Source organism: Anopheles coustani, chromosome 2 (assembly GCF_943734705.1).
Source record: "Anopheles coustani chromosome 2, idAnoCousDA_361_x.2, whole genome shotgun sequence".
Classification (NCBI taxonomy): domain Eukaryota; kingdom Metazoa; phylum Arthropoda; class Insecta; order Diptera; family Culicidae; genus Anopheles; species Anopheles coustani.
In genome coordinates this window covers 79,070,913-79,095,523 of record NC_071289.1, presented here as the reverse complement: position 1 = coordinate 79,095,523, position 24,611 = coordinate 79,070,913, and the positions used below count along the sequence as shown (strand labels likewise).

The following is a 24,611-nucleotide window of genomic DNA, read 5'->3' as shown; positions in this document are numbered from 1 at the left end:
CTCTCCGTGGAGGGGGACCGTCGTTATCAACTATCATCATCTGTCACCGTAATTGCTTCAGCGTCCGTCGCGTCCGCCCGAGCCACGCGTGTCACGCGGACCTGAGTTATAAAGTTACCCGGTAAACCATTTTGTGTCATGCCTTTTTATGGAACCCTTAGCGTCACTTTTGCAGTTTTGAGCCAAGGGGGGCGCCTTCTAAAGGTGACATATTTTATGCGACTCACTGGTGCCCGGTGGATTCATCCCTAGAAGAAGGGGTGGCTGGAGAAAACAGAGGTTCCCTCCTTGGAGCGCTTTACGATGAAAAAATTGCTCTTTAAAATGTTCATGTTTTAAGAATAAAAGCCATCTGGAAATTGTCGCGGAAATCCAGAAGCGGCGCTTTTCATGAAGCCGTCATCATTAAGCTGCTCACCTGTTCATTACAGTTCACCGTGAGGCATAAGCGAAACCGGTGTGTCCCGAAACTTTGTACCACACTTTGACCGGGTTTTTTTCCCCTCCCCCGGTTCGGTGTTGTAACTTTACACCTGCCCAACCACTACAGGATAATTTTCCTTCCGAGCGCCGAGGGCAGGCGTCCTGCGGGAGTCCTTCCCACCGGGGTTGCGAACCAAAGGGGTTTGGGAAAAAATGTTGTCCAGCCCGAACACGAACTGCAGCCGGCCCGACGGACGGAAACCAGATGCCATTCGAAATGGGACCCGACACTGACGACAATGTTGTCTTGTTTGGTAGAAGGAAAAAAATCATATAACCATAGTGCACCCTCTCGAGAGCGTTCGCGCCTCACCAGGAGCGCAAAGGAGCGCACACTAACGAGATCCAACGAGGTAAATAATTTCCGCAGCTTACATTTTCGAGTAGGTCAATTTTTCAGCCGGATCGAAAAAAAAACATCACAAGGTGAAACAGGTTAACATTTCGCCTGGGCTGGACGGAACATTGTAGCGTAATGATGTTCTTTCTACTCTGCTTTCCCCCGACCGGACGCTGCAGTGGCAGCGAGGTGGTTGCAAATTATGGCTCTCGGGCATTACGCCTCATGATTTCATGTTGCCAATGGCGTGTACACGGGCCGGAAAACCTGAAAACCGGGGGCAAAAAAAACACAATTATGAATATTGTGCTCATGACGTTTCCACTGACCATAATAATTAATCGGCTTTGATCGGAAAATTTAATAACGTCCCGCATCACACCGAGGCTCCAGTTAGCCGGGCTGATGCATTTTTCATGCCTGATTGACACTATGGCCGCTGATTTAAATTAATTTACCAGAACGTTCCGTTCAACCTGGGTTGCGGAACCGCTTTTCACGCTCTCCAGAATCATTTGCGTTAAGCGTGGAGGTTGTGAAAGCCACTCAAACTGCGGCTTGGTTTGTTTTGGGGAAGAATCGATTTCGAGTGACAGGCGTAAGGAGAAAAACCGGAAAGGGAATCGATCGAGATTTGCAATTAATTCCAACGATTAATTTGCCGAACTGCACACGGTGCCGTGTGTTGTGGCCATGTTTCAGTGTAATCAGGACGTTTGACAAGGAACAGCTTGTTTAAGTTTTTGACAGCTCCAAAATGGGAAAACACAAATCGTGTCAAAAACAGGTTCCATTTAAATCATACTTTATTTGTTCGAACCGAAGGCAAACAAAGACTGAAAGTATGGATAAAAACTAAACCCACCATATTTACTCGAACAAATACAACCACTCCCTACACTTGTGCATCGCTCAAATATTGATCATCTAAATATGCAATCCAGCGTCTGCATGCAGCACTCTCCTGTGTAATAAACAGCGCCCCAAACTCTTTATCGCAATGCCCCCCCCGTCTGGGACAAGCGATTTGATGGAGTTCGGTTGTGTCCGGCTGCATTATTCACCGGTCCGGATCTGGTGAGATGGTCCGAGCATCGGATGGGCCGCATATGGCGACGCAGTCGCACAGGTGTTGACGTAGGAAAAGTCCGCACATCGATGGAAATGTCCATCGTGCGGCCGTCTCCGGCTGGGAGATTGATATGTCTAGTGGTTCGATCGTAAAGTACCCGGGCGTGTTATTTTCAAGCGAAGGAAAATTTTAGTTTCCCCCCCTGAATTGCCTGGTATTGACATACATTTATAGATGCAACGAGATATTGGTTTTACATGAATCAATATCTCACTTTGAATAATGAACCTACAGAGTTCAATTTAATCACTTTTCGATTCATCGACTGGTGAAAATTGTCCATCCGTGATCAAGACGGAAACCATTGCTCGGCAATTGCTATTCTATGACGAGGACCTTTCCGTTTCCGTTTTCGAACCCCGTCCATATGCATACGGTCGAAGTTCGAATGGAAAGCCCCAGGACTCGACCACCAGACCGTTTCCATATCGTTATTATTGACAGCACGAACTCCATGGTGCCCCATGCACACAAGGCACACATTTCACCCACACAATATCACGTTTGGCCAACAGGTTCCCGGTCGGGGTTGATTAGTTCGTTTATTAGCTCATTAAATTCGTTCAGTGCACAGGGAAATTGCCATACTCGATTGCTTTTCCCAACCACGACCACGCCGGAGTAAGGGACCTTGGTGTCCATCGTGTTTTTGGGCAGTGGAGGGTCGTTCTGGTTGAAGGAGTAGCTAATGAAATTTGCACATCGGACTGGCTTTCTATTTACGGCCCCGCAAACCGGAACCATCCGCCAGATAAGCTCGGTTTCAATAGCTTGATAAAGAGATGAATTGTACGATGGAGTTTTAAGCGATCATAAATTATACTATTTTCCTACTCGAAAAAGACGGATGTTTGCTTACACCTAGTTGTGTGACTTTATAATGATGCAGGAAACACCCGACCCGGCTGTTACTGCACACGGCTTGCCTACACGACAATTGCTGGCACACTGCGGACTTAGGAGCGTACGGCCTAGACCTCAGTGCACCCCCATGACACACACACCCTAGGCCAACTCATTCACGCACACCACACACTAGTGGTCAGTAAATTTTGTCGGACAACGAAAAACACTCCCAAATCAAATGATTGCTTGTTCTGCGACACGTTTTACTACCTTCGGTTGAATAGAAACAACGAAAAATACAAGTTGTCTAATTTTTGACGCACCATAGTCATCAACGTCTGAATTTTCCGGCCATCTGTAGATAGGAACACTCTTTCCCAAAGCTGACCACACCATAGCGGGAAAAAGGTGAAGCACTGGCAAAAGGATCTGGCCTTATCCGTCGCTTAAATAAATAAACCACACCAACCCCGGAAACCCCCGGACCACTGGCGCGTGGTGAGCTGGCGAGCTGGGAAAACTCCGAAACTCGAACTCGAGAGCTTGGTTGTTAATGACGTACGCAGGAGCAATCAAAAATTCAGCGCTCGGTGTGCCAAAAATAGGCTTCCCTGGCAGATGGCTGCGAGAAAAACCCCGACCGACGTGGCTCCGCCGCTTGCCACTTTGCCGGAAATCCATCGCATCCCAAAACATAAAAGCGAATCGCTTCACCCCGATCGAAACCCTGCTCCACCAAGGTCGTGGCTTTTCCGAGCGACGGTGGCGAAGACGCGCCAAGTGGGCGCAGAGATTTCATCCCTCCCAGTGGGCCGCTTCTTGTGGGTGGGGTGTGGGAAATAAAACCGCGTGCTTTAGGGCGAACATTAGGCGAAGCCATCAAATTGCGTTTTTCTCTCGCCGACGGAAATGTGCCGACGTTCGGCTGAGAAATAACTATGCGAGCATTTTGGCAAACGCTGTCTTGGTATCGGCAATAGTCATTATGGCGATGCTAACCAGTTGCCGAGCGTCGGAGTAATTCCTTCGTTTTTAGATGAGTGTCTCATTTTGTCATCTTTTGTAGGATGAACATTCAAAAGATGATAACTTATCGATCACAACGATGGGATAACTTTCTTTGCTAAGTGGACAAAACAAGGAACAGTTTTAACACAATTTTCTTTCACATAAAATAACCAATCTCCATTTCTGCCGTCTGCTTTGACCAACTCAACCAACGTTCAATTCAATGGATTCTCCTTTTCACAAACTTTTGATTGAATAAATTATTTTCATCGGCAATAAACTCTACTTGCCCGGGACGACATGTCCGACATGTGTTCTTTTCGAAACTGTTACAAAACGATAATCACCTCTATGTGATAATCCGGTGCCATAAGTCAACAAGTTTGTGCGACCACCGGAAGGAAGCCGTTTCGGTGTGGGGCCCGAAGTGACATTTCGTGCTTAAATATTTGATGTTAAGTGTCACCGGGAGAGAAAAAAGAGAGAGCCGCACGACACTGCATGGCCATCTGTTGCCTCCCACCATCCCCTGGTTATCTGGGAAAGTTGCGAAATTGGCGTGCATCGAATGGTCACGGAAACATTGTCCATTTTGCTGCTTGCGATAAGTTTGTTCAATTGTTTTATGTATTCCGTTTCACTTCACTCTACTCGAAAAGGCGCTAATGGGAAAGTTTTGTTTGCTCCGAACATTAGGTCTGCAAATGAACGAGATGTTTGTTATAATTTATTTTGCTAATTTTTCTTCCGTCAGCTTGAAGCGGCAAAGGATAGAATAATCTAATGGGAAAAAGGATGTCGGAAAAAGGATAAAAGAACGAATGTTTTGCTCACTCTTTCCAAACCTCGACAATATAGTCCTCCCGTTTTTTTTTTGCATCGTGTACCGCTTTGCACGCGGGTTGGGCGTGGAAAGCTTGAAAATGCCGTTTAACTTAAGCCGTCCGTCGTGATGCGGTGCACTTTTCTGGCACCGTCAACAAATTACGCCGCACCCGGGCAACAAAGTGTGCTTCTAAGGCGCTCGTTAACCATTGAGAAAGTGGTGATTTTAGAGCGACGGCAAAACTAGCAGTCAAATTTTTACGATATACCCCGCTGCACCGATACCGTCCGGGAAAGTGTCGCGAACTTTCGACCTCTTATTTCGGTATGAAAGCCTGCTCGGGCTCACGGTTGGCCAGCTCGTGAAACGGTCGTGGGTTTAAATTTATTCACTTAAGTAAAATGGGACGAATGTTGAGAAACCAAGAGAAAAAGAAGGGAGCTACAAGAGCTACTACTCCCCCGAGAATGATAGAGTGTGAAATGGAATTGCGCGCTTCGTTTGGACTGCAATTTTTCTTCGCTTTTCTTCTCGGCCGCGCGACAAGCGGGGTTTTTTTATCGCATTCTAAGATGGCAGAATGGATGGCGTCCCCGTTGGCGCGACAAGACTGACAGGCGGACTGTGCCCACTGAGTTATGACCCCGGGAGTTACGGTCCTGGGCCGGGCTTGGCTCGAGCAACTCTACTGCTCCAGTGGATCATAAATTGGATAACCGAAGATTTTCCTTCGAAAATGTGGAAAGTGTGGGAGACGTTGAAATAAAACCACCACTCGAAGGGTTAAGATGTCCACGGAGGAGGTGGGGGTGATTCAAAAAGTGGTGGCTGGGGTGGGGAGGGAGCTTGGCCGTTTGGTCGTAAATTTCGACACGAACCAGCTAACGGTGGCAGACATTTTGCTCAACAGAAATTCGCTAACGGATATGAGAACGAGCGCGTCTTTTGGTTGCGTAAGTTTTAACCCTCGTTTTATGGACGAAACTTTCACTCGGAGTGTCCTTAAAGAGTAGTGTGCGTTCGTGACCTAGCATGAACACTTTCGAGGAATAGAACGCCAAACCACCACACCGTAAGGTCGTTAAAGAGTAATCTTCACGAACTTACGATACATTCTGGCGTGAATCAGCCGGAGGAAAGAAACTAAAATGCACATATGGTAACATTCTCAGCTGATCTCCTGTGCTGTAAAATAAAGCAAAATTCTTCCCTATTATGATGTACCGCCTCGAAGTACAAAGTATTTCGTTTGCCTTTCGCTTTTCGAACTTTTGAACAACCAAATCCCCCGGTCTCCGGATTGTCACTTGGAAACTTCCGACTTCAAGGGTGTCCTACGTGCCCCTCCGTCCTTGTTAGTCGTTTCGCGTGAGAAACCGAAATAAAGCTGACCTTTATGGCCGGAAAAGATGGGCACGTGCGTGTTCCTGCGGCTCCCGGCAACCCTGTCGGCACGGCAGCGCCATCGCCCGAAATTGCGGTGCATAATTTATGGCGACAGATAATAACCGAGCGAACATTATCGCTTAAAGTTTCCACCGAACCGTCCGAGTTCGGTGCTGAATAAAGGACGAAACTTTGGACCCAAACGCCTCTTGCTGCGTCCGGTTTTAATAATTTGATGCCCAGGGTGCATAATAAATGTGACACGGTCTGGGAGTGCATTTTTCAGCAAATTATTTATGATTCAGTCGATTATGGCAGCGTTTGGTTGATGAGTATCAGATTTCGAACGAATTATGAAGTATAGTGTTGTTCCTGAAGAAGAAGAAGTGACTCATTCTAATATTAAAGCATCACACTTGCAATCTAAAACAAGGCAAGCAATTTGGAGCGTTTGCAAACCGATGGTTCGTTACAGATATTCCTGTTTTGAGTGAAAATGTTGTTGTTTTATTTTAAAATAAATGAAGGATTACAAAAACATTAAACATAAGCTATCAAACTGAACAGTTTAACACCGATCTTCTAGCGGTTTTAAAATAAATGTTTGACCAGGCATGACGCTATTTACTAATAGTTTGTCTAATTGAATGATATACTCTGCTTCGGTGGGATGGAAAGGCGCACACGTCGGGTTCCGTCCATGGAACATTTTCCACTGGAAATCACGTTCGTACCGAGTGCTCGATGGAACGCCACACCCATGTGCATGCTTGCGCATCGTGGTAAACCCATTTTGCACCTGCACGCACGGTGGGATGTTGGAAAAATATAAATCTTATGAGTGCTTCTCAACCGTATGCCGGATAGCCGAGTAAAAGTACTGGCAACTGTGTGCAACGGAATGTCATTTTGTCTGATTTCCTCTTTGCACGTGTACAGTCCAGATGGGAGCTTATGTTATTGAATGGCCCCGACATTTAGTTGTTGGTACTAAATGTATTTAGTGGAGGGATTTAATATTGTTGTTCAATATCACTATACACTCTTGCCTCTGAGGTACATAATATGCAAAGTGGTATCCGTTTTTTAAGCAACTTTTCAAAATAAATTTTACGTGCTCTACTGGTCAAAACAGTTTAGTAATCCAACATGCGAAATATAGCAAGCTGTTCAATTGAATCCATTTTTCAATTTTCAGAAACTCCGTATGGTTATGTAGAACGTTTATTTCAAATTGAAAATGTTTGGTTTTTTTTTAAAATAACTTCAAAGATGCATTTCTCCTTGATACAAGAAGAAATTACAATCTGAGCTCAATTACGGAGTATTTTAGTACGTGAAAGTAAGGGAAACAAAACGGGAGAAACTCTATCACCAGCAAAGCACACAGCTACACCTACACACACAAACTCATACACACACACTCGTACTCATACAGGTCCAAAGACGGATGAACGAGAATGTTTTCCATCGGAAAACTATCCCATTTCCTAGCAGACTCTAGCGTCACTGAAGCGTGGACTCGCTGCGGAATCTGAAAATCCGTTAAGAAAAATTACACATCACGAAGGCACTTCCAATTTTCACTCACAGCATTCCTCCGCATCCTCCACCAATTCGGCTCCCAGCCTTTCTTGTGCCCGCAGGTATCGAGTTATCATTAAGCTGTATGGATGGCTGTAAGGTGTCATCATCATGAATGCCAGTTAACTATAAGTTTCATCCGTTTCAGCAAGTTAAAAGTACGATGAATCGGAACCTTCATCTGGGCTCCGGCTTTCCGATGTGGCCCCATTTACAGCTCATGTTCGATTCAATCACTCATCCCACCATAACCCCTCATCTGGCTGGCTGTTTCAATAATGCTTCTTGTGCTCTTCACAATCCAACACTTCATATAGTCCACCGATTTCACTTCTTTCGGAATGCTACCGAATGCTTACGAATGTGGTGCTCTGTTTCATGCAGTTGAACTTTTTCTTTGAAAATTTCCTTCTCATTCTGGTTCACCTACCTTCCTGGAGTGTGCCTGGTACAGATTTAGCCCATGTCTCACATCCCAGTCCTTAAATCCGCTTCTTCTGATCTGACACCAAAAGATTCTCGTTTTACACTCATTGCACATTCCGGCGCACGATAAACTTCGGATGCTCGTTGTGTTCTATGCTACTGTGTGCCTCGATGTGTGCACACACTGGGAAGGGCTCCATGTCGAGCTTTATGCTTCAGTGTGCACCAATCTATGTTTCTATGTGTCACTGTTGTGTGTTTGAGTTTTCATTGTACCAATATTTCATCGCTAGTTTTTTGCAGCATAAAACATGAGTTTTTAACTAGACCATTCTAATTCACAGTGAAACTAATATAGATACTCTACTAGCTACTAGGAAAAGCTTCCCGTCCTTACCTAGCAAGACTACTATTTTTAAAAATTTCTTATAACCTACCGTTTCCTAAAATTGTATGCTTCTAAGGTATTAAATACGACAGCTGCATAGAACACATCTCTTCTCCTTTCCAAACAAGACGGAACATGAAAACTATCGTTTTAGGCTTAAGTCGAACTGCCATTTTTTATATGATTCTCCGCTGATTTGAACATTTTTAACATGTTTTGATTGATGTAATTTATTTTATCCATGTCTGCTTTTTCTTTTCTCTTTCTCTTTCTTCTTTCTTGTTCTCTCTTTTTTCTTCTCTTATGCTCTCCCACTTTCTTCCCCTGCCTCTCTCTCTCTTTCACTTTCTCGCTCACTCATATTCACTTTGTGGTTCCATTTATCGTGTTTATCGTACTGTTGTTTTCAAAATCTTTTGCTCGTAAAAAAAAACTTTTGGGGAAAAACAAAACAACACGAACAAACTACCGAAACCACTGAAAACTACCACAAAAATGATATTGCAAAATCACTTACCTAAAACTTTTCGATCCTGCACACGGTTTTTACACAACAACACTACGACACGCAATGGGAACACAACAACACAACAAATGGCTGCACGGCTGCATCAACCGACCTCAACACATATGCAACACGGCGGGGGCTACAACAACAACAATGACCACAACAACACGCACTACACACCACACCACAACACGCGATGTCGCCCTGGGGGGCGGGGAATGAAATGGACTCCATGGAAAACGAAACCGAAACACAAATCAAACAAACGAAACCCTGAATAAAAAAAAACAACCCCAGAACAACCATGGGCCAAGGTATACGGACCGGCGGGGGCACGGTAATTCCCATCGCGAGCGGAATCGGCATGATGTCCGCGCAGGCCAACGATCGGCGGAACACGGGCAGTTTGCGCGTAAGTACCAGCCGGGTCTTCCGGTTCCTGATTCCTGCTTGTTGGTAGCCATTTTTTTTCGTTAACGAGTGTTCCTAGCTTTATCTATGCTTTAGTACGTGTGCTTTACTAACAATCGTGTCGTTTCTATTGATTTCTCACGCGTGTAAACGGTTATGTGATGCAATCAACAGTTAATTTGTCCTTCTTTTATTTCTGGCATGTTTTCCTTTCACCTTCAAAAAATAATTGCAACCACAAACTGCTAAACATATGGGTTAAATTATCATACTTATTCCAGTGTTGCAACAAACACACTATAACAGCAACTGTATAAAACAAATTTTCACCTAAAAACGAACAATCAATCTAAATAAAGGATCCAATTGGATTGCTCCATTCTCTACTAAACCAGCTAAACTACGCAACTTAAAACAAACAACCAACGCCACAAAATGCTCCATTTGTTAAAACACCCTTAAGGCCATTAAAAACGAACGACGAAATGGTCTTCCAATTAGGATCATTGTACAAAAACCAAGGACCAAGGGTAACAAGCACACACTCACACAAATACTCAGTCCAATCGTGCAATTGTGCGTAATGGAGTGAATGTGAAAAACCTTTTTCCTTTTGCGCACGGAATGGTAAATCGATTTGGCACGTTGTACTGCGTTGTTTAATGAAGTGCCGAGCGTACCAGATGCAACCTAACGAGCTGCGGTTTTGTTGCAATCGGTTGTGCAATTTGACTCGATTCACATCCTGCAATATGGTGTGTTGTTTGGTCGCGAGCTAACATTGTTACGGTGCGCCCAGACAAGCGAAACAAGTCATCAAATATGTATTCGCAAATGAACTGTACAAAATGCAAGAGCTATCGATTAAATTGGTATTTGATTCGCTGTTTTTTAATTGTTTTCATTCAAGAAAATTGAATGGTTACTACAAATGGGTTTTCATAGGGGATAAAGGAGGAGATGATTTCAGGTCTCGGAGAGAATTATCGTTCAATTGAACACATTACCCTCAAAGCTAACCTTGCAGTCATGTATTTTAAAGAGATCAACCTCTTTTAGAAGGAAAGGCTATATCCGGCCTTATCAACACCAATCACGAAATACGCCAACAACTTGTGCCAAAAGCCTTGGTTTCCTGTACCCCCTCCCCGGGAAGCTCGTCGGGAAGAATGAAATGTACAAAGGCAATCCCGTTCCGACGAGATTATGACGATTCATGACATCGGTGTGCAGGTGTATTTTTCCATTCGCGTCACTCGAGGCAAGATTCGTCACAGCCACTCTTTCTCACACCTCGCCGCCGTCAAGCACCACAGGTCAGGACACACGAAGGGCAGCTTTTACTCAACACGACGACGAAGCTGTCAACCGAACACGGCCATACATAATGTACATCTTTCGGCGAGAGACCAGCGAGATTTATGTACGAGAAATTGAATTCCGATGTGAACGTCGCCGTCGACAAAAGTGAACGAAGCGAAAAAAGAAACATCAACTATAGGGAAAAGGATACCAAAATGTGTCAAGCCATGTGTCAACCGGTCCTACGCGCCAACAAGGCGTGAAGAAAGGAAAATCTGGCCCCATCAATGTCACGTGCTAGGCGCGCTTGCATAATGCTGGGCATTCATCGAAACGTTCACATTCCGCATGTGCTCCACCGGATCGGAATAGAACGGAAAAGCGACCCTTCGCCATCGGGTGCGGAGTCCTTGAGAAATTCCTTTCTCGACTCGCCATGATTCGTGAACGTTTCTTTATCACCGAACATACCAAAACATTTTACTGTTTGAACATATAAAAATCGTACAAACCTTTTACCCACCACAAACGCTTCCCATTTCGGCTAACGTGTATTTAAGCTGAACCGCTTTCGACTCCCGCTGCCGAACCGCCTTAAAGGTCCAACATAATTACTAGCAGCAATTACACAAACTCATTAGACCGGGCTCCGGCTTCCGTTCTCATCCATCAAAGGCCTAATCCTACACGGCGGAACAATTACGAACGCTGTAAAGTTGGCACTAATCTCTACCCCACCCCCGCAGAAAGCGTTCCACTTTTCGGCTGACGCCCATCCAGCCGGACACTAAAATGGTTACATACTTCTTGGACAACTTTTGTGAAGAAATTTCAAGCAAAAACTTTGTTTTCAGAGCTTCGCCTGGAGGAGTAAGAAGTCCTATCGCCACTACCACGAGGATGACGATCAGTGCCCGCTATTCCAAACGCTCTGACTTCTCTGGGATCGAGAGGTTTGGAGTGCTAAATCCCACCTAGATAACTTACGGAAGGTTGCTTCCTAGGTCGCTAGCTGTAGGATAGATTTGAAGTCAAGTTAATCCTGTTTTGTGCGGTTCTGGATAAAACCAATATTTCATTGAGGTGTAGTTGAGGTCGGAGTTACGAATGATAGGATTTCCAAGGGTCTGTAAGTAATGTAAGCCATTCAATGATATTGTATCCATATCCTAAGCACAGTAGTAAACATAAAATCTATTGAAACGGAGCCAAATTGAAGGGTTCCAACTTGGTTCCATTTCTTTAACTCTGGAACTCTGGAATCCCCCACTTCATGGGGCAAATTGTAGCACGACATTCATATTACTTAGCATCGTCAAACATCAACTCGGCGCCAGCAACGTGGATCTTTCCGGGGAAAAGTGACCCAGCAACACCGAAGGATCGTGGATTTTATTTTCCCTCGTACACGTCAGCGCTCATTGAGGTGGGTTTTTCCCTATCCTAGTCTAACGTTTCCGGTTTATTTATCCCTCCTGCTTCTATATACAAACACGTACACATACACACACACACTTCCGGACGTACCTCATAGACAGGTTCGACATGGGACCAAGGGAAATGTTTATTTTTTCATATTTCTTGCCCTTTTTTTGTTGTGCCTCATCACAAACGACACCGAAAGCCATCCATCCGTCTCCCGATGCCGAAGCGTGTTGGCATGCGAATACCGGGTGAACCCCCGTGTGTTCCGCTCCCTCCCGTACCGCACTTCCAGCGCTTCCGGTACCGGCCTCCCCCCCCACATACGGCCGCCGTCAAACAGAGAGATAACATTTTGCAGCATTTGTATTTATGTGACTTGTTGTTTGTTTTGACATGCTATGTAAATTTTAGATGAGCTACACCTTTTTCTTGAAATATTCACATCCACTTTTGCCGCTGCGAAAGTGTACGCCGGGTTGCGCGTTCGATGTACCGGGCCGGGGCCGGAGCCTTCCTGGCTGCGGAAAATCGGCATGCTGCAGGAAGGTACGAAGCAGTTTTCCCGAACCCTCGCGACCCAGCGGTTGAGGTTCGCCACTATTCTTCACCCGCCGAATGGCTGAAAATATCGCTTCACACTCTGACATCCTTTTTGGCGGATCAGCACGGAGCTTCGCGCAACCGTGCAGCATTCCCGGAAATGAAAGACGGCACACCGGTACCGCCGGAGCGAATGTTTCGTACAAAGAAAACCATATTCACCCAGCTTTGCTCGGAACGGGAAGCCGATGGTACGTACCTGACCGGAGCAGGGGGAATAAAAAACAACACCCAGGCGCTTTTCAAACATGGTTATGCAAAATGGGATCCCCATGTGAAGACGCTAAGGCTTAGTAATACAGGAAAATTATATCCTGGGGGAAGGAGGCTGAAAAAGAAAAGTCGAACAAAAGCTCTCCGCGAAAGAAAGCCAAACCACGATAATGCCACCGTGAGTTACGTGACGGAAAAGTCGGTCAACGCGTCAAAAGTTCATTTTACAAGAAGAAACGCCAAGGATATAGAGAATATAAAGGCGTGTATGAAGGATGCCGAAACCAAAAACTCACTATTTAAGTGAACGATATAGTGAAATTACTTTCATATTAAGCAAACATTCATCAATACATTTTTATACCGTTAAGAACTTTAGTAAATGTTTCACGAGCATAAAATCCTACCGGGTAAATAACCAGAGTTCCACTGATCAATGAAAAATGCTACGTAAATCAAGAAATACGATGCAATCTCGGGATGAATTCAACTACTTAGCTGCATGGTCGTACAAGTATGTCAAAGCTACGACTTTTTTTTCCTTCAACTACACCCTAGAGCACAATAAAGGCATCCGTTTCTGGCAACGACAGAAGCAATCATATTGTTTGCATCGCTGCCAAGCTAATGGTGGCCTGCGCACAGCACAACTATGAAAAGTGTCTACCCATTATTGCTCTCAAGTGCATACTGCAATCCGTGATGGAATGGTTCAATTTTATCAACGGTTTTTCTTTCCGTTTGTGGCTTCCGCAATCGTATGGCACTGGTGCAGTTCGTGTTAGCATTCGGAGAAACCTATGAAATTGATGGTGAATGTAAAAAAAGTGCATCAAAATGCAAAGCTTTTTACAATTTTTTGTTACGGTTAATGGACGACAAGCGTTGTTGAAATTTCGTTGAACATTGTGGTAAATGTTTTTATGAAGTTGAATTAAACATTGGTTTTAATCATTCTTGATACTAAAGAGTTTTTCGAATTGATGAAAGGAGCTCAAGTAAGATTATTTACATTTCATCCTAAAGTTTGTAATTCGCGTTCATCCTTGAAAAAGAATAAAAATTATCCTTTTTCATCAAATTTCATCAAAAACCCGTCATATGTTCTGGTTTGACGCAGATACCTTATGTCACTTCCGAAACGACGACCTAAAACAGAAAAATTATTTACATTTAACCTTCCCATAAAACAAATAGTATGTTCACATTCCTACCGCTACGTTTTTGTGTCGATTCCTTACATTGTAGAGCGCCATTGTTTGCATCAAAGGACCACGAAGAAAGGAAAAAGGGTGCGGGAGATGAGATAAAATAGAAGTTCCCTTCAGCAGAATGGGTGAAGATAAAATAAAGTTTTCAATGAACCTCAACAGTTTGGGTGGGCTCTATGAAGGTCCTCTGAAGTTGCGAGAGCTCGAAACACTTGTAAATCTTCTCTAAGATTGCTCGCGTGCCGAAGAAACCCATCAGAAGAAGCAAATAACGGTGAAGGAAAGCAATTTCCTCCGAACGGTGGGAAAACGACGTTTCCTTGGTGAATTTCGCCCATCGAGGCCGTGGCATTCCGATGCCAACTTCCGCCGACCAGCAATCGATCGATCGATCCGATCCGATGCGATAACGCTCCCGAAATGGCACCTGAGCAGATTGCACGCTTTGTTTGACAGCTTTCCGCATTGTTTGAGCGACACGTTTTACGCCGACAGACGGGCGTCACCGGATGTGGCAAGCGTTGGTTTTCCAAGGCGAACCTGGTGGGTTTTTGAAAGCATCTTGGAAAAATGGTTCCATCGTTTTATTTCGATTTTCCTACAATGACATTTGAGAGTTCGGGCATATCACACACTGTCAAATTATCCTTGATTGTGAACTCACCACCTGTTGGCCGGAAATGAAAGATTCAAAATGCCTTAAAAACTCAAATTTGGATAAACTTGAAACGATGAATAATTGATTTTAGCAAGGGAAAATAAACCAAGGGAATCTTCTTCTCAAATCTCTATATTAATATACTAAATGATTTTTGTAAAAAGTTGTAATTAATTTCTGCGTTTATAAGATTTATAGCCTACTTTGATAAATATGGGAACGTAAATTGATGGGTGTATATCAAAGACAATCAACAGACAGGTCGGGTCAAAGCTTTTTTTTCCTCCGCCATTGTTGTGACAGTTGGTTAAAAAAGTGTTTACAAAAAATTCCAGCATACTTGTGGGAGATCTCCACTAAAATCTTCGCGAAATAGGTAGTTGGTAATTCTAGATCACAGTATCCATGGTCTTGCTGATAGAAACTGCTCTTCTGTGTGAAATCATGGGATATGGATCCTTTTGCTCGCCGTGATTGCCGAAATTAACTGTGTTGGTCTGCCTTATACGGAGCCTTCCTCTAGAACATATTTCGAACGCCTCAACTCTTTGTTCTGTTGATGAAACATACCAAATTTGCAGTTTTACCCCACTTCCTTCGCTGTTCGTGAGAGGTAAACAAAATTTTAACCAACTGTCAAAAATTTTCCCACGGTTTTCGGCTCGTTACATGGTATGCTGCGACCTGTCTGTTGATTGACTTTGGTGTATATGTTTTTTTTCATCCGCATTTCGCAACTGCTATGTGTTACCTTCAATTAAATCTAAACAGCTTTGAAGTAAATTTCCAAACCTCCAACATTAGTCCTCAGTTTTTGTTTCTAATTCTGGCTCCAGAGTAGCACAAACAGGCAACAACTTTTCCAATTAAGTTTCTACCGTGTCCGCTCGTGGCAGCAGCAAAAACCACGAGGGCTATCGAAACACGGAGAGTCGAAACTTTCGGTATCGTGAAATTAATATTTCCCATGGCTCGCACGGGTTGATGCACCGTAAGGCGAAAGCTCAAGTGAACGTGAACCGAAAACGAACGCAAACATCATAAATCCTGTGTCCAGGCATACGGAGCGCACACGGTTGTATGCAAAATATAAACACTGGATAAAACAGTTGGAAAGGGGTGGTGCAACGTACGCGTTCTTGTTGCGACGTATAGATATTTATTCAACCTATACTGTTCCTCTCTAGGCTATTGGGAAGGCTGGTTTGTTTAATTAGTGAGTTTAACGTAGCCTACATATTACGCGTTTTCGAGACGAATGTTTATCCTTTTTATAAAAGTGTTAGTCAAAACAAAATGAGTCTAGATAATATTTAACTTTAAATGGTGCCACTTTGACATTTTTCAAAATGTGCTATGGAAGTCCATTTACAGCTTTCCTTCTGTAAGTATTTAATTTTAATAAATAAAGTCTCAAAATGTTTAAGAAAGTAGAAAAATTTCTATATGTCCCCTGTAAAGGTTATTCTAACTCAGTTTTTCGATCAAAATCTGCTCGATGAATATTAGGTAATCGCAAAAAGACACCTTTTCTAAAAACATTTAGTTTCAAGATTGGTTCCAGAATGAAATATAAAGAAAGCAATGACTTCTTCTATCTTATTTATACCTTCTCTATGCCGTGAGATAAATAACCCGATCAAACGTAACCATAAACTTCATGGCTTATTCGTGGACTAATAAAAAAAGGATTCTATGGTCGTAAAGTTATTACGACACTACGAGCTACATTTCATATCGTACTTTCGTCGACTCAGATTTTGATTTACATCAAATTTAAGACGCCCGTAAAATGTCTGATAACAAGCGCGAAATTTTCTTCCATTGCGAGGCAAAGTTCCTCCCTCGTGAAACCCATCGTTAATTCCACTGTATTGCACTCGAAACAACACGAAACCAATGCACAAATGGATCTACTGAGCTAGCCCCACCTTACAGAATACCACATTGTTGCTACCAATAAATAATTTTACCACCATCTCGTAAAACACTTTACAAAGCTGACCATTCGTAATAGGTAAAGCAGAGGACGAAAGGCCTTGGTCAAAGACTTTCCGTGTGGCTTAATTGGCGCGCTATTTAAATGATTTACGCTCGCAATGACCTATTATTTCCGCGTGATTACTACTGCAAGCCGATTGCAACTGTATTGCAACTCGTTTGAAAAAAGGTTTATAGACCGATTTCGTGGCTACGAACAACTATTATTTGCACATTCTCACTTCCATCATATATTTCCTGCACGCTTTTGCCATCAAACATCACTCGGAAAGCTAGTTTACATAATGGTTTCTTAAAACTTGTATTTTTAATTCGAAGCTATAAACGGAAAGCTGAAAGCAAAACTATAAAATCCCTTTTTTTCAATTCGAAACAGTTCAAGGCAAATGAACGTCAACGTCGATTATATTGCACACTGCATCTTCGTTCGACACAACCTATTTCTCCGGAGCACACTTGTGAAGTAGAAATCCCATTTCATGGAGCACACATACAGTCACTATCAACAAATCGGAACAAATATCGGGGTCAACCCACCTGACATTTGCATCTTAATTCAAGCCTCATCCCATTGCCATTGCTTCCAAGGATGCAGCATCGTTAAAGCCAAGACATCCTCCTAGCCAGAAGGGTCAGCCCGTTGCATCGTGGCGAAATCAAACATGCACTTTGTGTCGGTCCCTTTGAGGGACACATTCTCACAGCAGGAAGAAGGAAGACCTCGTGCATGGCATGCAGCTAGGTTTGGTATGAATATGCGATTGAAACCAAGCTGGCCGCATCCGACGGAAATAGATCCAAAGGCACAGACGTGACCGCAGTCTGGCAGAAAGATGTGTGCACCTTGGAATCGAGACTGCATTTGTCAGCCCCATTACGACCCCATCAGCGAAGGCACACTGGGCGAGTACCATTTGATACGACTTTATTGCACTCTTCCCCAAACACACACACACTTGGAGCGGAGGAAAATTCCGATAAGCCCCGATCCTGGCCCCGGGACTGATTGGATTGCCTTGGGGGTGGGGGATAAATGTATGGAAATTACCGTGGTAACTTCAAGTGGTTAAACACTGCCGGGTGAGTTCTACCATACGACCAAAGTCGATTATTGAGTCGCTAAGTTCAAACGGAGAAGTTATCTGGATGCAGTAAAATCCAGTCTGTAAAGACCTCTCGACAATATAATCATTCACCAAGACAACATTGGAAATGAAGCACTGGGTACTTTAGAAGAATACTTCGTGTCATTCCTGGTACCAATTAATTCTCTCGGAATTTAATCTCCCCTGCTTCAAAACGCTGCCCGGAAGATCAAAAAGTGAAGAATCAATCAATCGAAATGAAGTACATCCTTAACTTCCTTTAAGGTTCCCCGGGAAGGAGTTTCCCGTTCCAGTTTAAAGTCTTGGTGTCGTGCTAGGTTATGCTGCTGGTTGCTTTTTCACACGCTTCCGGGATGCTGATAGCCATAATTCACAAGTCATTAACAAGACAGATAACATTGTCGCCGTCATGTTCATTCTGTTGGAACAACGGGGCCTACTTTTCGTACACTTTACGGTTTGCGGTCCATTGGTTGCATACGAGCGAGCTTCGAGAGGCGATTAAAGATGAAAGGATGGAATGGATGGGTGATTTTCCTCTAAATATGGCTTTTTGAATGGAAATTACTCACCTTCATCTGGAAGATGGTGGGTGGTTCTGCAAAACACTGCATACCGGCGTCCTGTTCAGCATGCACAAAACGGTGAACGCATTAATGATCATTACCGAAATGCAATCAAACCCTTCACCTTGCTGCTTTCACAACATGTTTTCCACCCTTCGGGCAGAGGTATGACGAAATTAAATTTAATGCCACTACGTTACCATCGGCTCGTCGTTTAATGTTCGCCGGTCTTATCTGCCGCACCATCCAGCATCGTCAACCGGTACCATCATCCTTCGCCACGCGTTTCTTTCCGTCGGAACGTGCATTTTCATCCCTTCACTGTAAGGCAAGGAACGGACGAATGAATAAATAAAACAACACACCTCGCCTCGTGGGGGAAAAAAATCATCAAAATTGCTACTGTTGCACGTGGCATTAAGAGCGTATGTGTGTGTATGTGTTCTGTTGTGAGTATTATTTTTCATAAAAAAAAGCCAGCGGTGCAAAGGAGCGACCCAATGGGAAGGGAAAATTGTACTGCACAACCACCACGTGCAGCAAACGGGGCTTATCGAACCGAGTGCAGAGCAGCTCCTTGTTGCACAGGAGGACACAATATTGCGAGGGGTTTAGAAGGGGCAAATTGCTTGCGAAACGTGATTTTGCCCTAGTGTCGCATCTTAAGAATGGAATTCCACCCTACCGTAACGAGAGGTAGTCACCGCTTTTACTCGATTCGGGACGATTTTTCCTTTCTGGTGAGGAGCATCTCACCGCTTATGCCGTTGCGATGTTATCAACTTTATTGGCGGAGTGTTGTTTTTCGGGGTAAGCTGTTTTTCATTTGTGAGATTGTTTTTGGCTGTCATATTTTACTCTGCATTATTTTGTCACGATTATGTTACTTATTATTCAAATTAAAGAATCCTTTAGTTAGCTATTTCATTGGTTTTTAAAACGTAAAAGTGACACCAACTTTGTCTAGCCAAACACTGAAGTACCACCACATTGGATAGATAGAAAATGATACGAAAATCAAACACTTAATCAAACTATATGATAATATTAAACGAATCAAAACCAGCCTCACGCGAGTTTGATGCTTAATTCAGTTAAATTAACTAAATTGATTCGTCTTTACACGAATGCGTTAAACAAGAAGCAAGATCTAGAAAAAATTCTAGATTTAATCATCATTTTAATATAGTATTTCATTACTGTTAGCGCAATAGTAGCTACAAAAAGATCCCATTACATAGAGGGTGATCATAGCTAAAGAAAAAAAAACAACATTGAATCGTCTATGAAATCACGTTAAACAAATGCTCTAAAGAGATCTATTTTTAATACAATAATTTTGTAAACAAAATCTTTAAACGAAAGGTTGAGTATATAATGAATCCATTTGTCTAACAAATCGTAGCGCCAGTAAAATCAGATAAATCATAACTCATGCGGGAGCAGCTTCTTTCGTTTAGCGAATTATTATAAAACAGAAGGATATTTCCACGCACAGTCAAGAACACTATGAATACCATTATAAGGAATGTCAATAAAAATTCGTGGCAACGTATGGTAAAAAAATGAATCCTCCAGTTCTAAAAGTAAAATAAAAAACAAATAGATTCCATTAACTATCGTCAACGGAACGATGGGGAGATACGGTTATTTTTCCACATCCGTGGTTAGTTTCTCTGATCGACCTTTTCCACCCCTTCGCACGTTCCATCCCATGGGTTCCGCATTTTAGGGATAAGTTCACGTCATCAAACCATTCCTGCTGGAAGAAGGAAGAACTGGAATAAAACCGTAAGTTAAATCCGGCGCAGTTCAACTAACACCCTTACTCCACAGAGCGCTTTCCATTTCCATTACTACCTTCCAACGGGGTAACGGTAACGCTTGTGCCATATTTTTACCCTCACTTCTACCATTCCGTCCACGTGTTCCGGCTGCAGCACCCCAACCTGCCTGCTCATTAGCATAATCCATTCGACTGTTCTTTGCATTCGATTAGTTCTGCTAGCGAAGGACTCGTTTTCCTGCTTCGGTAAAGTTACTGCACGAGGTTGGTGTGTGCATCCCACGAATGCGTATGTGTGTATGCACGTTCGGTAGCTTTTTGTGCATTCCTGTAATAAATTAGCATCTGCAAGCGATCGTGAATGATACGAACCGCAGGAATTAATTACCATACATTCCCTGTATATTTCATTTCTTCCTCTGTCGGTCTCCACCAAACCGACCCCTCCGCCCTGCCCTTCGGTGAACCGTCGCACTAACCACGATGTCCTCCGCGGGGAGATGTTCCCTGTTTGCCTGACTTTCCCAATGCATGATACGTTTGTGACTTTCCCCAAACACTCAACCTCGTCATCTTCGACACAGTTTGCCGCCTGGAAAGGATCGCAGGTAGATAGAACACTTGTTTTACTAGTTCTTGGATTTTTTGTTTCCACTTGACTGTCCTTTGAAGTACAAATTATTTTAACGAACGAGTTTGCCTTCGAATCAGTTTCCGGTAGCTCTACATTGAAGTAGATCTCGTAATTAAGTTTAATTAAATTTTTCATTCTAAATTGACTGGTGTGTTAAAGACTGCAACATAAATTACCTTTTACACGGTTTAAATATGTTCACACACAAATTCAAACATCAATTAGTTCATAATACAAAATTATCTTTTCATAGATCAATTATAGCATTTATTTTGAAATAATACCGCCACTTATTATTTTAACCAGGTGCAAAGGTTTTTGAAAAAAGTCTTAATTTTATCAATGTATTTCTCGACATCCTACAAAAACATCCCTTATAAGAGATTTTCTGCCATTTTTTAATATAAACCTAAAGAGAGCTTAAAGCGGGGTTTTGAAACCAAAGCATTTTTCTATAAATGGCCTTAAGTTAAAAAGATCACAATTTGTCATTTTGAACAGCGTAGAACTGCTATGGGACAAATAGTTTTGATTGTAAATACATACGTTCTGTCAGCGTCCCGTGGAAGCATTGATGTACCTCATCGTGGGATTTTTTCTTTTCTCATTAAATATGAACAGTGAATAACAATAAATAAACACCAATTTTTATCTTCTAATTAATTCGAATAATTTTTATCTCTTAAGAATATACAAAAAATATGTAGAAAGCATATGAACTGTAACGTCTCTATGAAATCAGTGTATGAGAATATATTAGCACCGTTTAGTACCATCTCACTTTTATGAGAAAAAACATTTCGTATAATATTGAAAGCGTGCTATACCAGATTTTTATTCCTAATTTCCATCATCAAAAAGCTACAAACGTTCGCATGACTATGGAACGATTTATAATGCCAGTCAAACTAGAAACCCCATGTTAAGAATTTAATGTTACCATTTTTACCTTCTGAACCGCATGTTCTCGATAAAGTTATCAACAGTCGAAAGTTAAAGCTCACTGCCTAACGAGTTCTCTACCTAACGTTTTCCACCACCACAGGGCTCCCTTACCAAGGCGTTCCGGATGAGCTCCGGCTACAAACCGCGCGGTAGCGGCAGCAACGGAGGCGGAAGCGGTGCCGGATCGGACAAGAACAGCGTCTACAGTTCGACCTCCCCGACGCCGTCGTTCAGCAGCAGCGAAGGTGGCATCTACGCGACGGTCGGCTCACTCCAGAGCCATCCAGCCTTCTTCCACCATCTGCCACCGCCGACGTCGGCTCCACCACCCGTCCCCATGGTGCCGTTGGGCAGTGGGATGGGCATGCGAAAGCTCGATCCACAGCCGGGACCATCGGAACGGCCACATACGGCAAGCAACCGGGTCAGTGCGCCCCCGATGGACACCGGTGGTCACTCCACCCTGCCGAAGTACGCTCAGCATCGGCGGGTGAAAAGTATCAGCGACATCGAGATTCCTTCCGTCGGACCGGTTGGATAGGGAAAACAGACTCAAAAAGACAATGAGGACGCGGTCGAAAAGTCGAACAAATCAAAATGATTAGGCACTATGGCGTCGGAAGCCAACGGATTTAGCATCTTTCTGGTTAGAGTCCTAATTTCATCTGCAGTTCTCTTTCGTTTTAGCAAAAGCATTACTTCGAATCCGCGAATCTTATCATTAAAATGGCAGTCAAACAATTTAAAGTCGATTGTTTTCCATAAATCAGGGCACACGAAAAGTTATAAGCTAGTGAACAAAAGCCCAACCCCCGAACGTTCAGTGAAAACTTCACCCAAATGCATCTGCCGGATAAACAGCGGGATACGCCAAGCCTTGTGTGACATGGACAAATTTCCGGTTCACCGACTACTTCCAATGCAGCATTTGTGGTTAACCAAACCGCTCGTCGACCCCCAAGGCTTGCTCCCGGAAGTCAAAGCTGAGGTTTGAAAGTCCGTTTGAGGTTTCATTGTCATCGGTTTGGCCTTTCGGTTCTTTCCCGGTATCTCGTTTCCTGGATTTCTGGGAACGGGAGGGATTCAATTAAAGGAAAATGGTTGCAGCCCCGGCGATGCACCATCGGTTACAATGCTTTGTGTATTAAATTGATTGGCGACAATTGGTTCACGAAGCAATTATTTGCAGGATGCACGAACTGATTGGGAAATCAGGCTGCCAAACTGTTTTCTACCGGTCGCTACAATACCGGGCTAACTTTTCGAGCATTCTGCAACTGAATATAATTTATTTCTCTCACACTAGAAACACTGCAATCGCAGCTTACACCCTCCGCTGGACAAGGCAATTAGTAATTATTTCATTAACCCTGTGCAGCTAAAGTGGTGTAAAATTGCATCGGAAAAACGTTGCGATTCGGATTGGATTTATCGACTAGATTATCTAAGCCCGAGCCCCTGCAGTGAAGGGCTTTTGAAGCAAAAAAAGGCCGAAAGTGCAATCGACACATTGGAGAATTCCAAGAGCCAGCCGCTCTGCCCCATTCATGAGTATTCGTTGTAAACAAATTAGTTTATAAGGGCAATTATTTCGACCATTCCATCTGGGGGCAAATTAGTTATTATTCACCTGCACGAAATCGAATTGCTACGAAAACATCAATTTCCCCATTTACATATCACCATACCGGAGCGTTTGTAATGAACTTATTTTACATTTTAATTTCATTTCAGCTATGTAAATCATGAGAAAGAAAAAAAGAAGTAAATAATTAAAAACTATGTAGCCTAGGTACGCGCTGATATTTGAATTGATCTATTCACACTAGTTATTAGTAAGGATTTGCCGGAAATTTCTCAACTGCAAACGAGATAATCACAACAACCAGATAACAGTTCTATTGCAAATGTGAAATGGAATGGTCGTATAAGTTCTGCATTAAGCGCTCAAAGAATGCGGGGACTAGCATACAGAAATTAAGTGAAGCAAGTGAACATGCCACTGACCAAAGTCATTGTATTTAATGAGAAGTATTTTTCTAGGCATCTAACAATAACCCTCAAACTAATGTATGAATCATATTAAAGCAAAATGTATGAATAAATTATATGATCATAACGGAAAGTATACGTACATGGGTGTTTTTTAACATTTGACTCTGTGTAAAAAAATTGGGATCTCCAAGTTACTCGTTGTCAGTTTGCAAATCCACAGTACCGTTTCTGTTTTGAAAAAAGAAGTTAAATTTACAGTAACCGCTAGCCATTAGATGTTTAACTACAATCAAATAAATTTTATGAAATAGTTGAAAAATAAAATTTAACGGTCTCGTTCAAATCTTTCATTTATCTTTGTCTTAATCACCTTGTTTTCTCAACCGTCTATCTAACCCTTGGTTCACGGGGCACAGCATTTTAGTAATCTTGGCCAATAGAGGTTATCGAAACGGTAAACTCGTTAAATTACCGCTTCAATTACCGGTTCGGAAACGTTTCCGAATATTTTCTCAAAAACTGCAAAAGATAGAAAAATCTGTAAAAAAAATTCAAGCAGATAGATTCATGATTTTTTCTGGATTCGAATAGATGAACCTATTTAAACCTTAACGAATCTTCATGAATTTGTAACAAATCTTTCATGATTCGAATCGTTAGCGTGGATCAAGCGACCAAAAACATCGGCCTCTCTTTCCTTGTTTTTACGTTTTCATACTTTACATTCCTGTAATTTTAAGATTAGTCAATCGCTCATCAAAAGATTCATGAATCTTAAAAACGAAGCAAAGACTCATTCCGAGTCATGATTTGGAGTTAACCAACTCCTCG

General features: G+C 42.9%; 1 protein-coding gene across 1 annotated transcript in view; it reads left to right on the top strand.

Annotated features, from left to right (window-relative positions):
* The window catches only part of LOC131262934 (kazrin), a 40,479-nt gene extending 18,153 nt beyond the window's left edge, over window positions 1-22,326 (top strand). Inside the window, exons 11-13 of the mRNA XM_058265036.1 lie at window positions 9,225-9,339; window positions 20,791-20,814; window positions 21,886-22,326. Coding sequence (XP_058121019.1) covers window positions 9,225-9,339; window positions 20,791-20,814; window positions 21,886-22,326 — 580 coding nt within the window. The remainder of the gene's footprint in view (window positions 1-9,224; window positions 9,340-20,790; window positions 20,815-21,885) is intronic.
* Window positions 22,327-24,611: the final 2,285 nt, after the last annotated feature.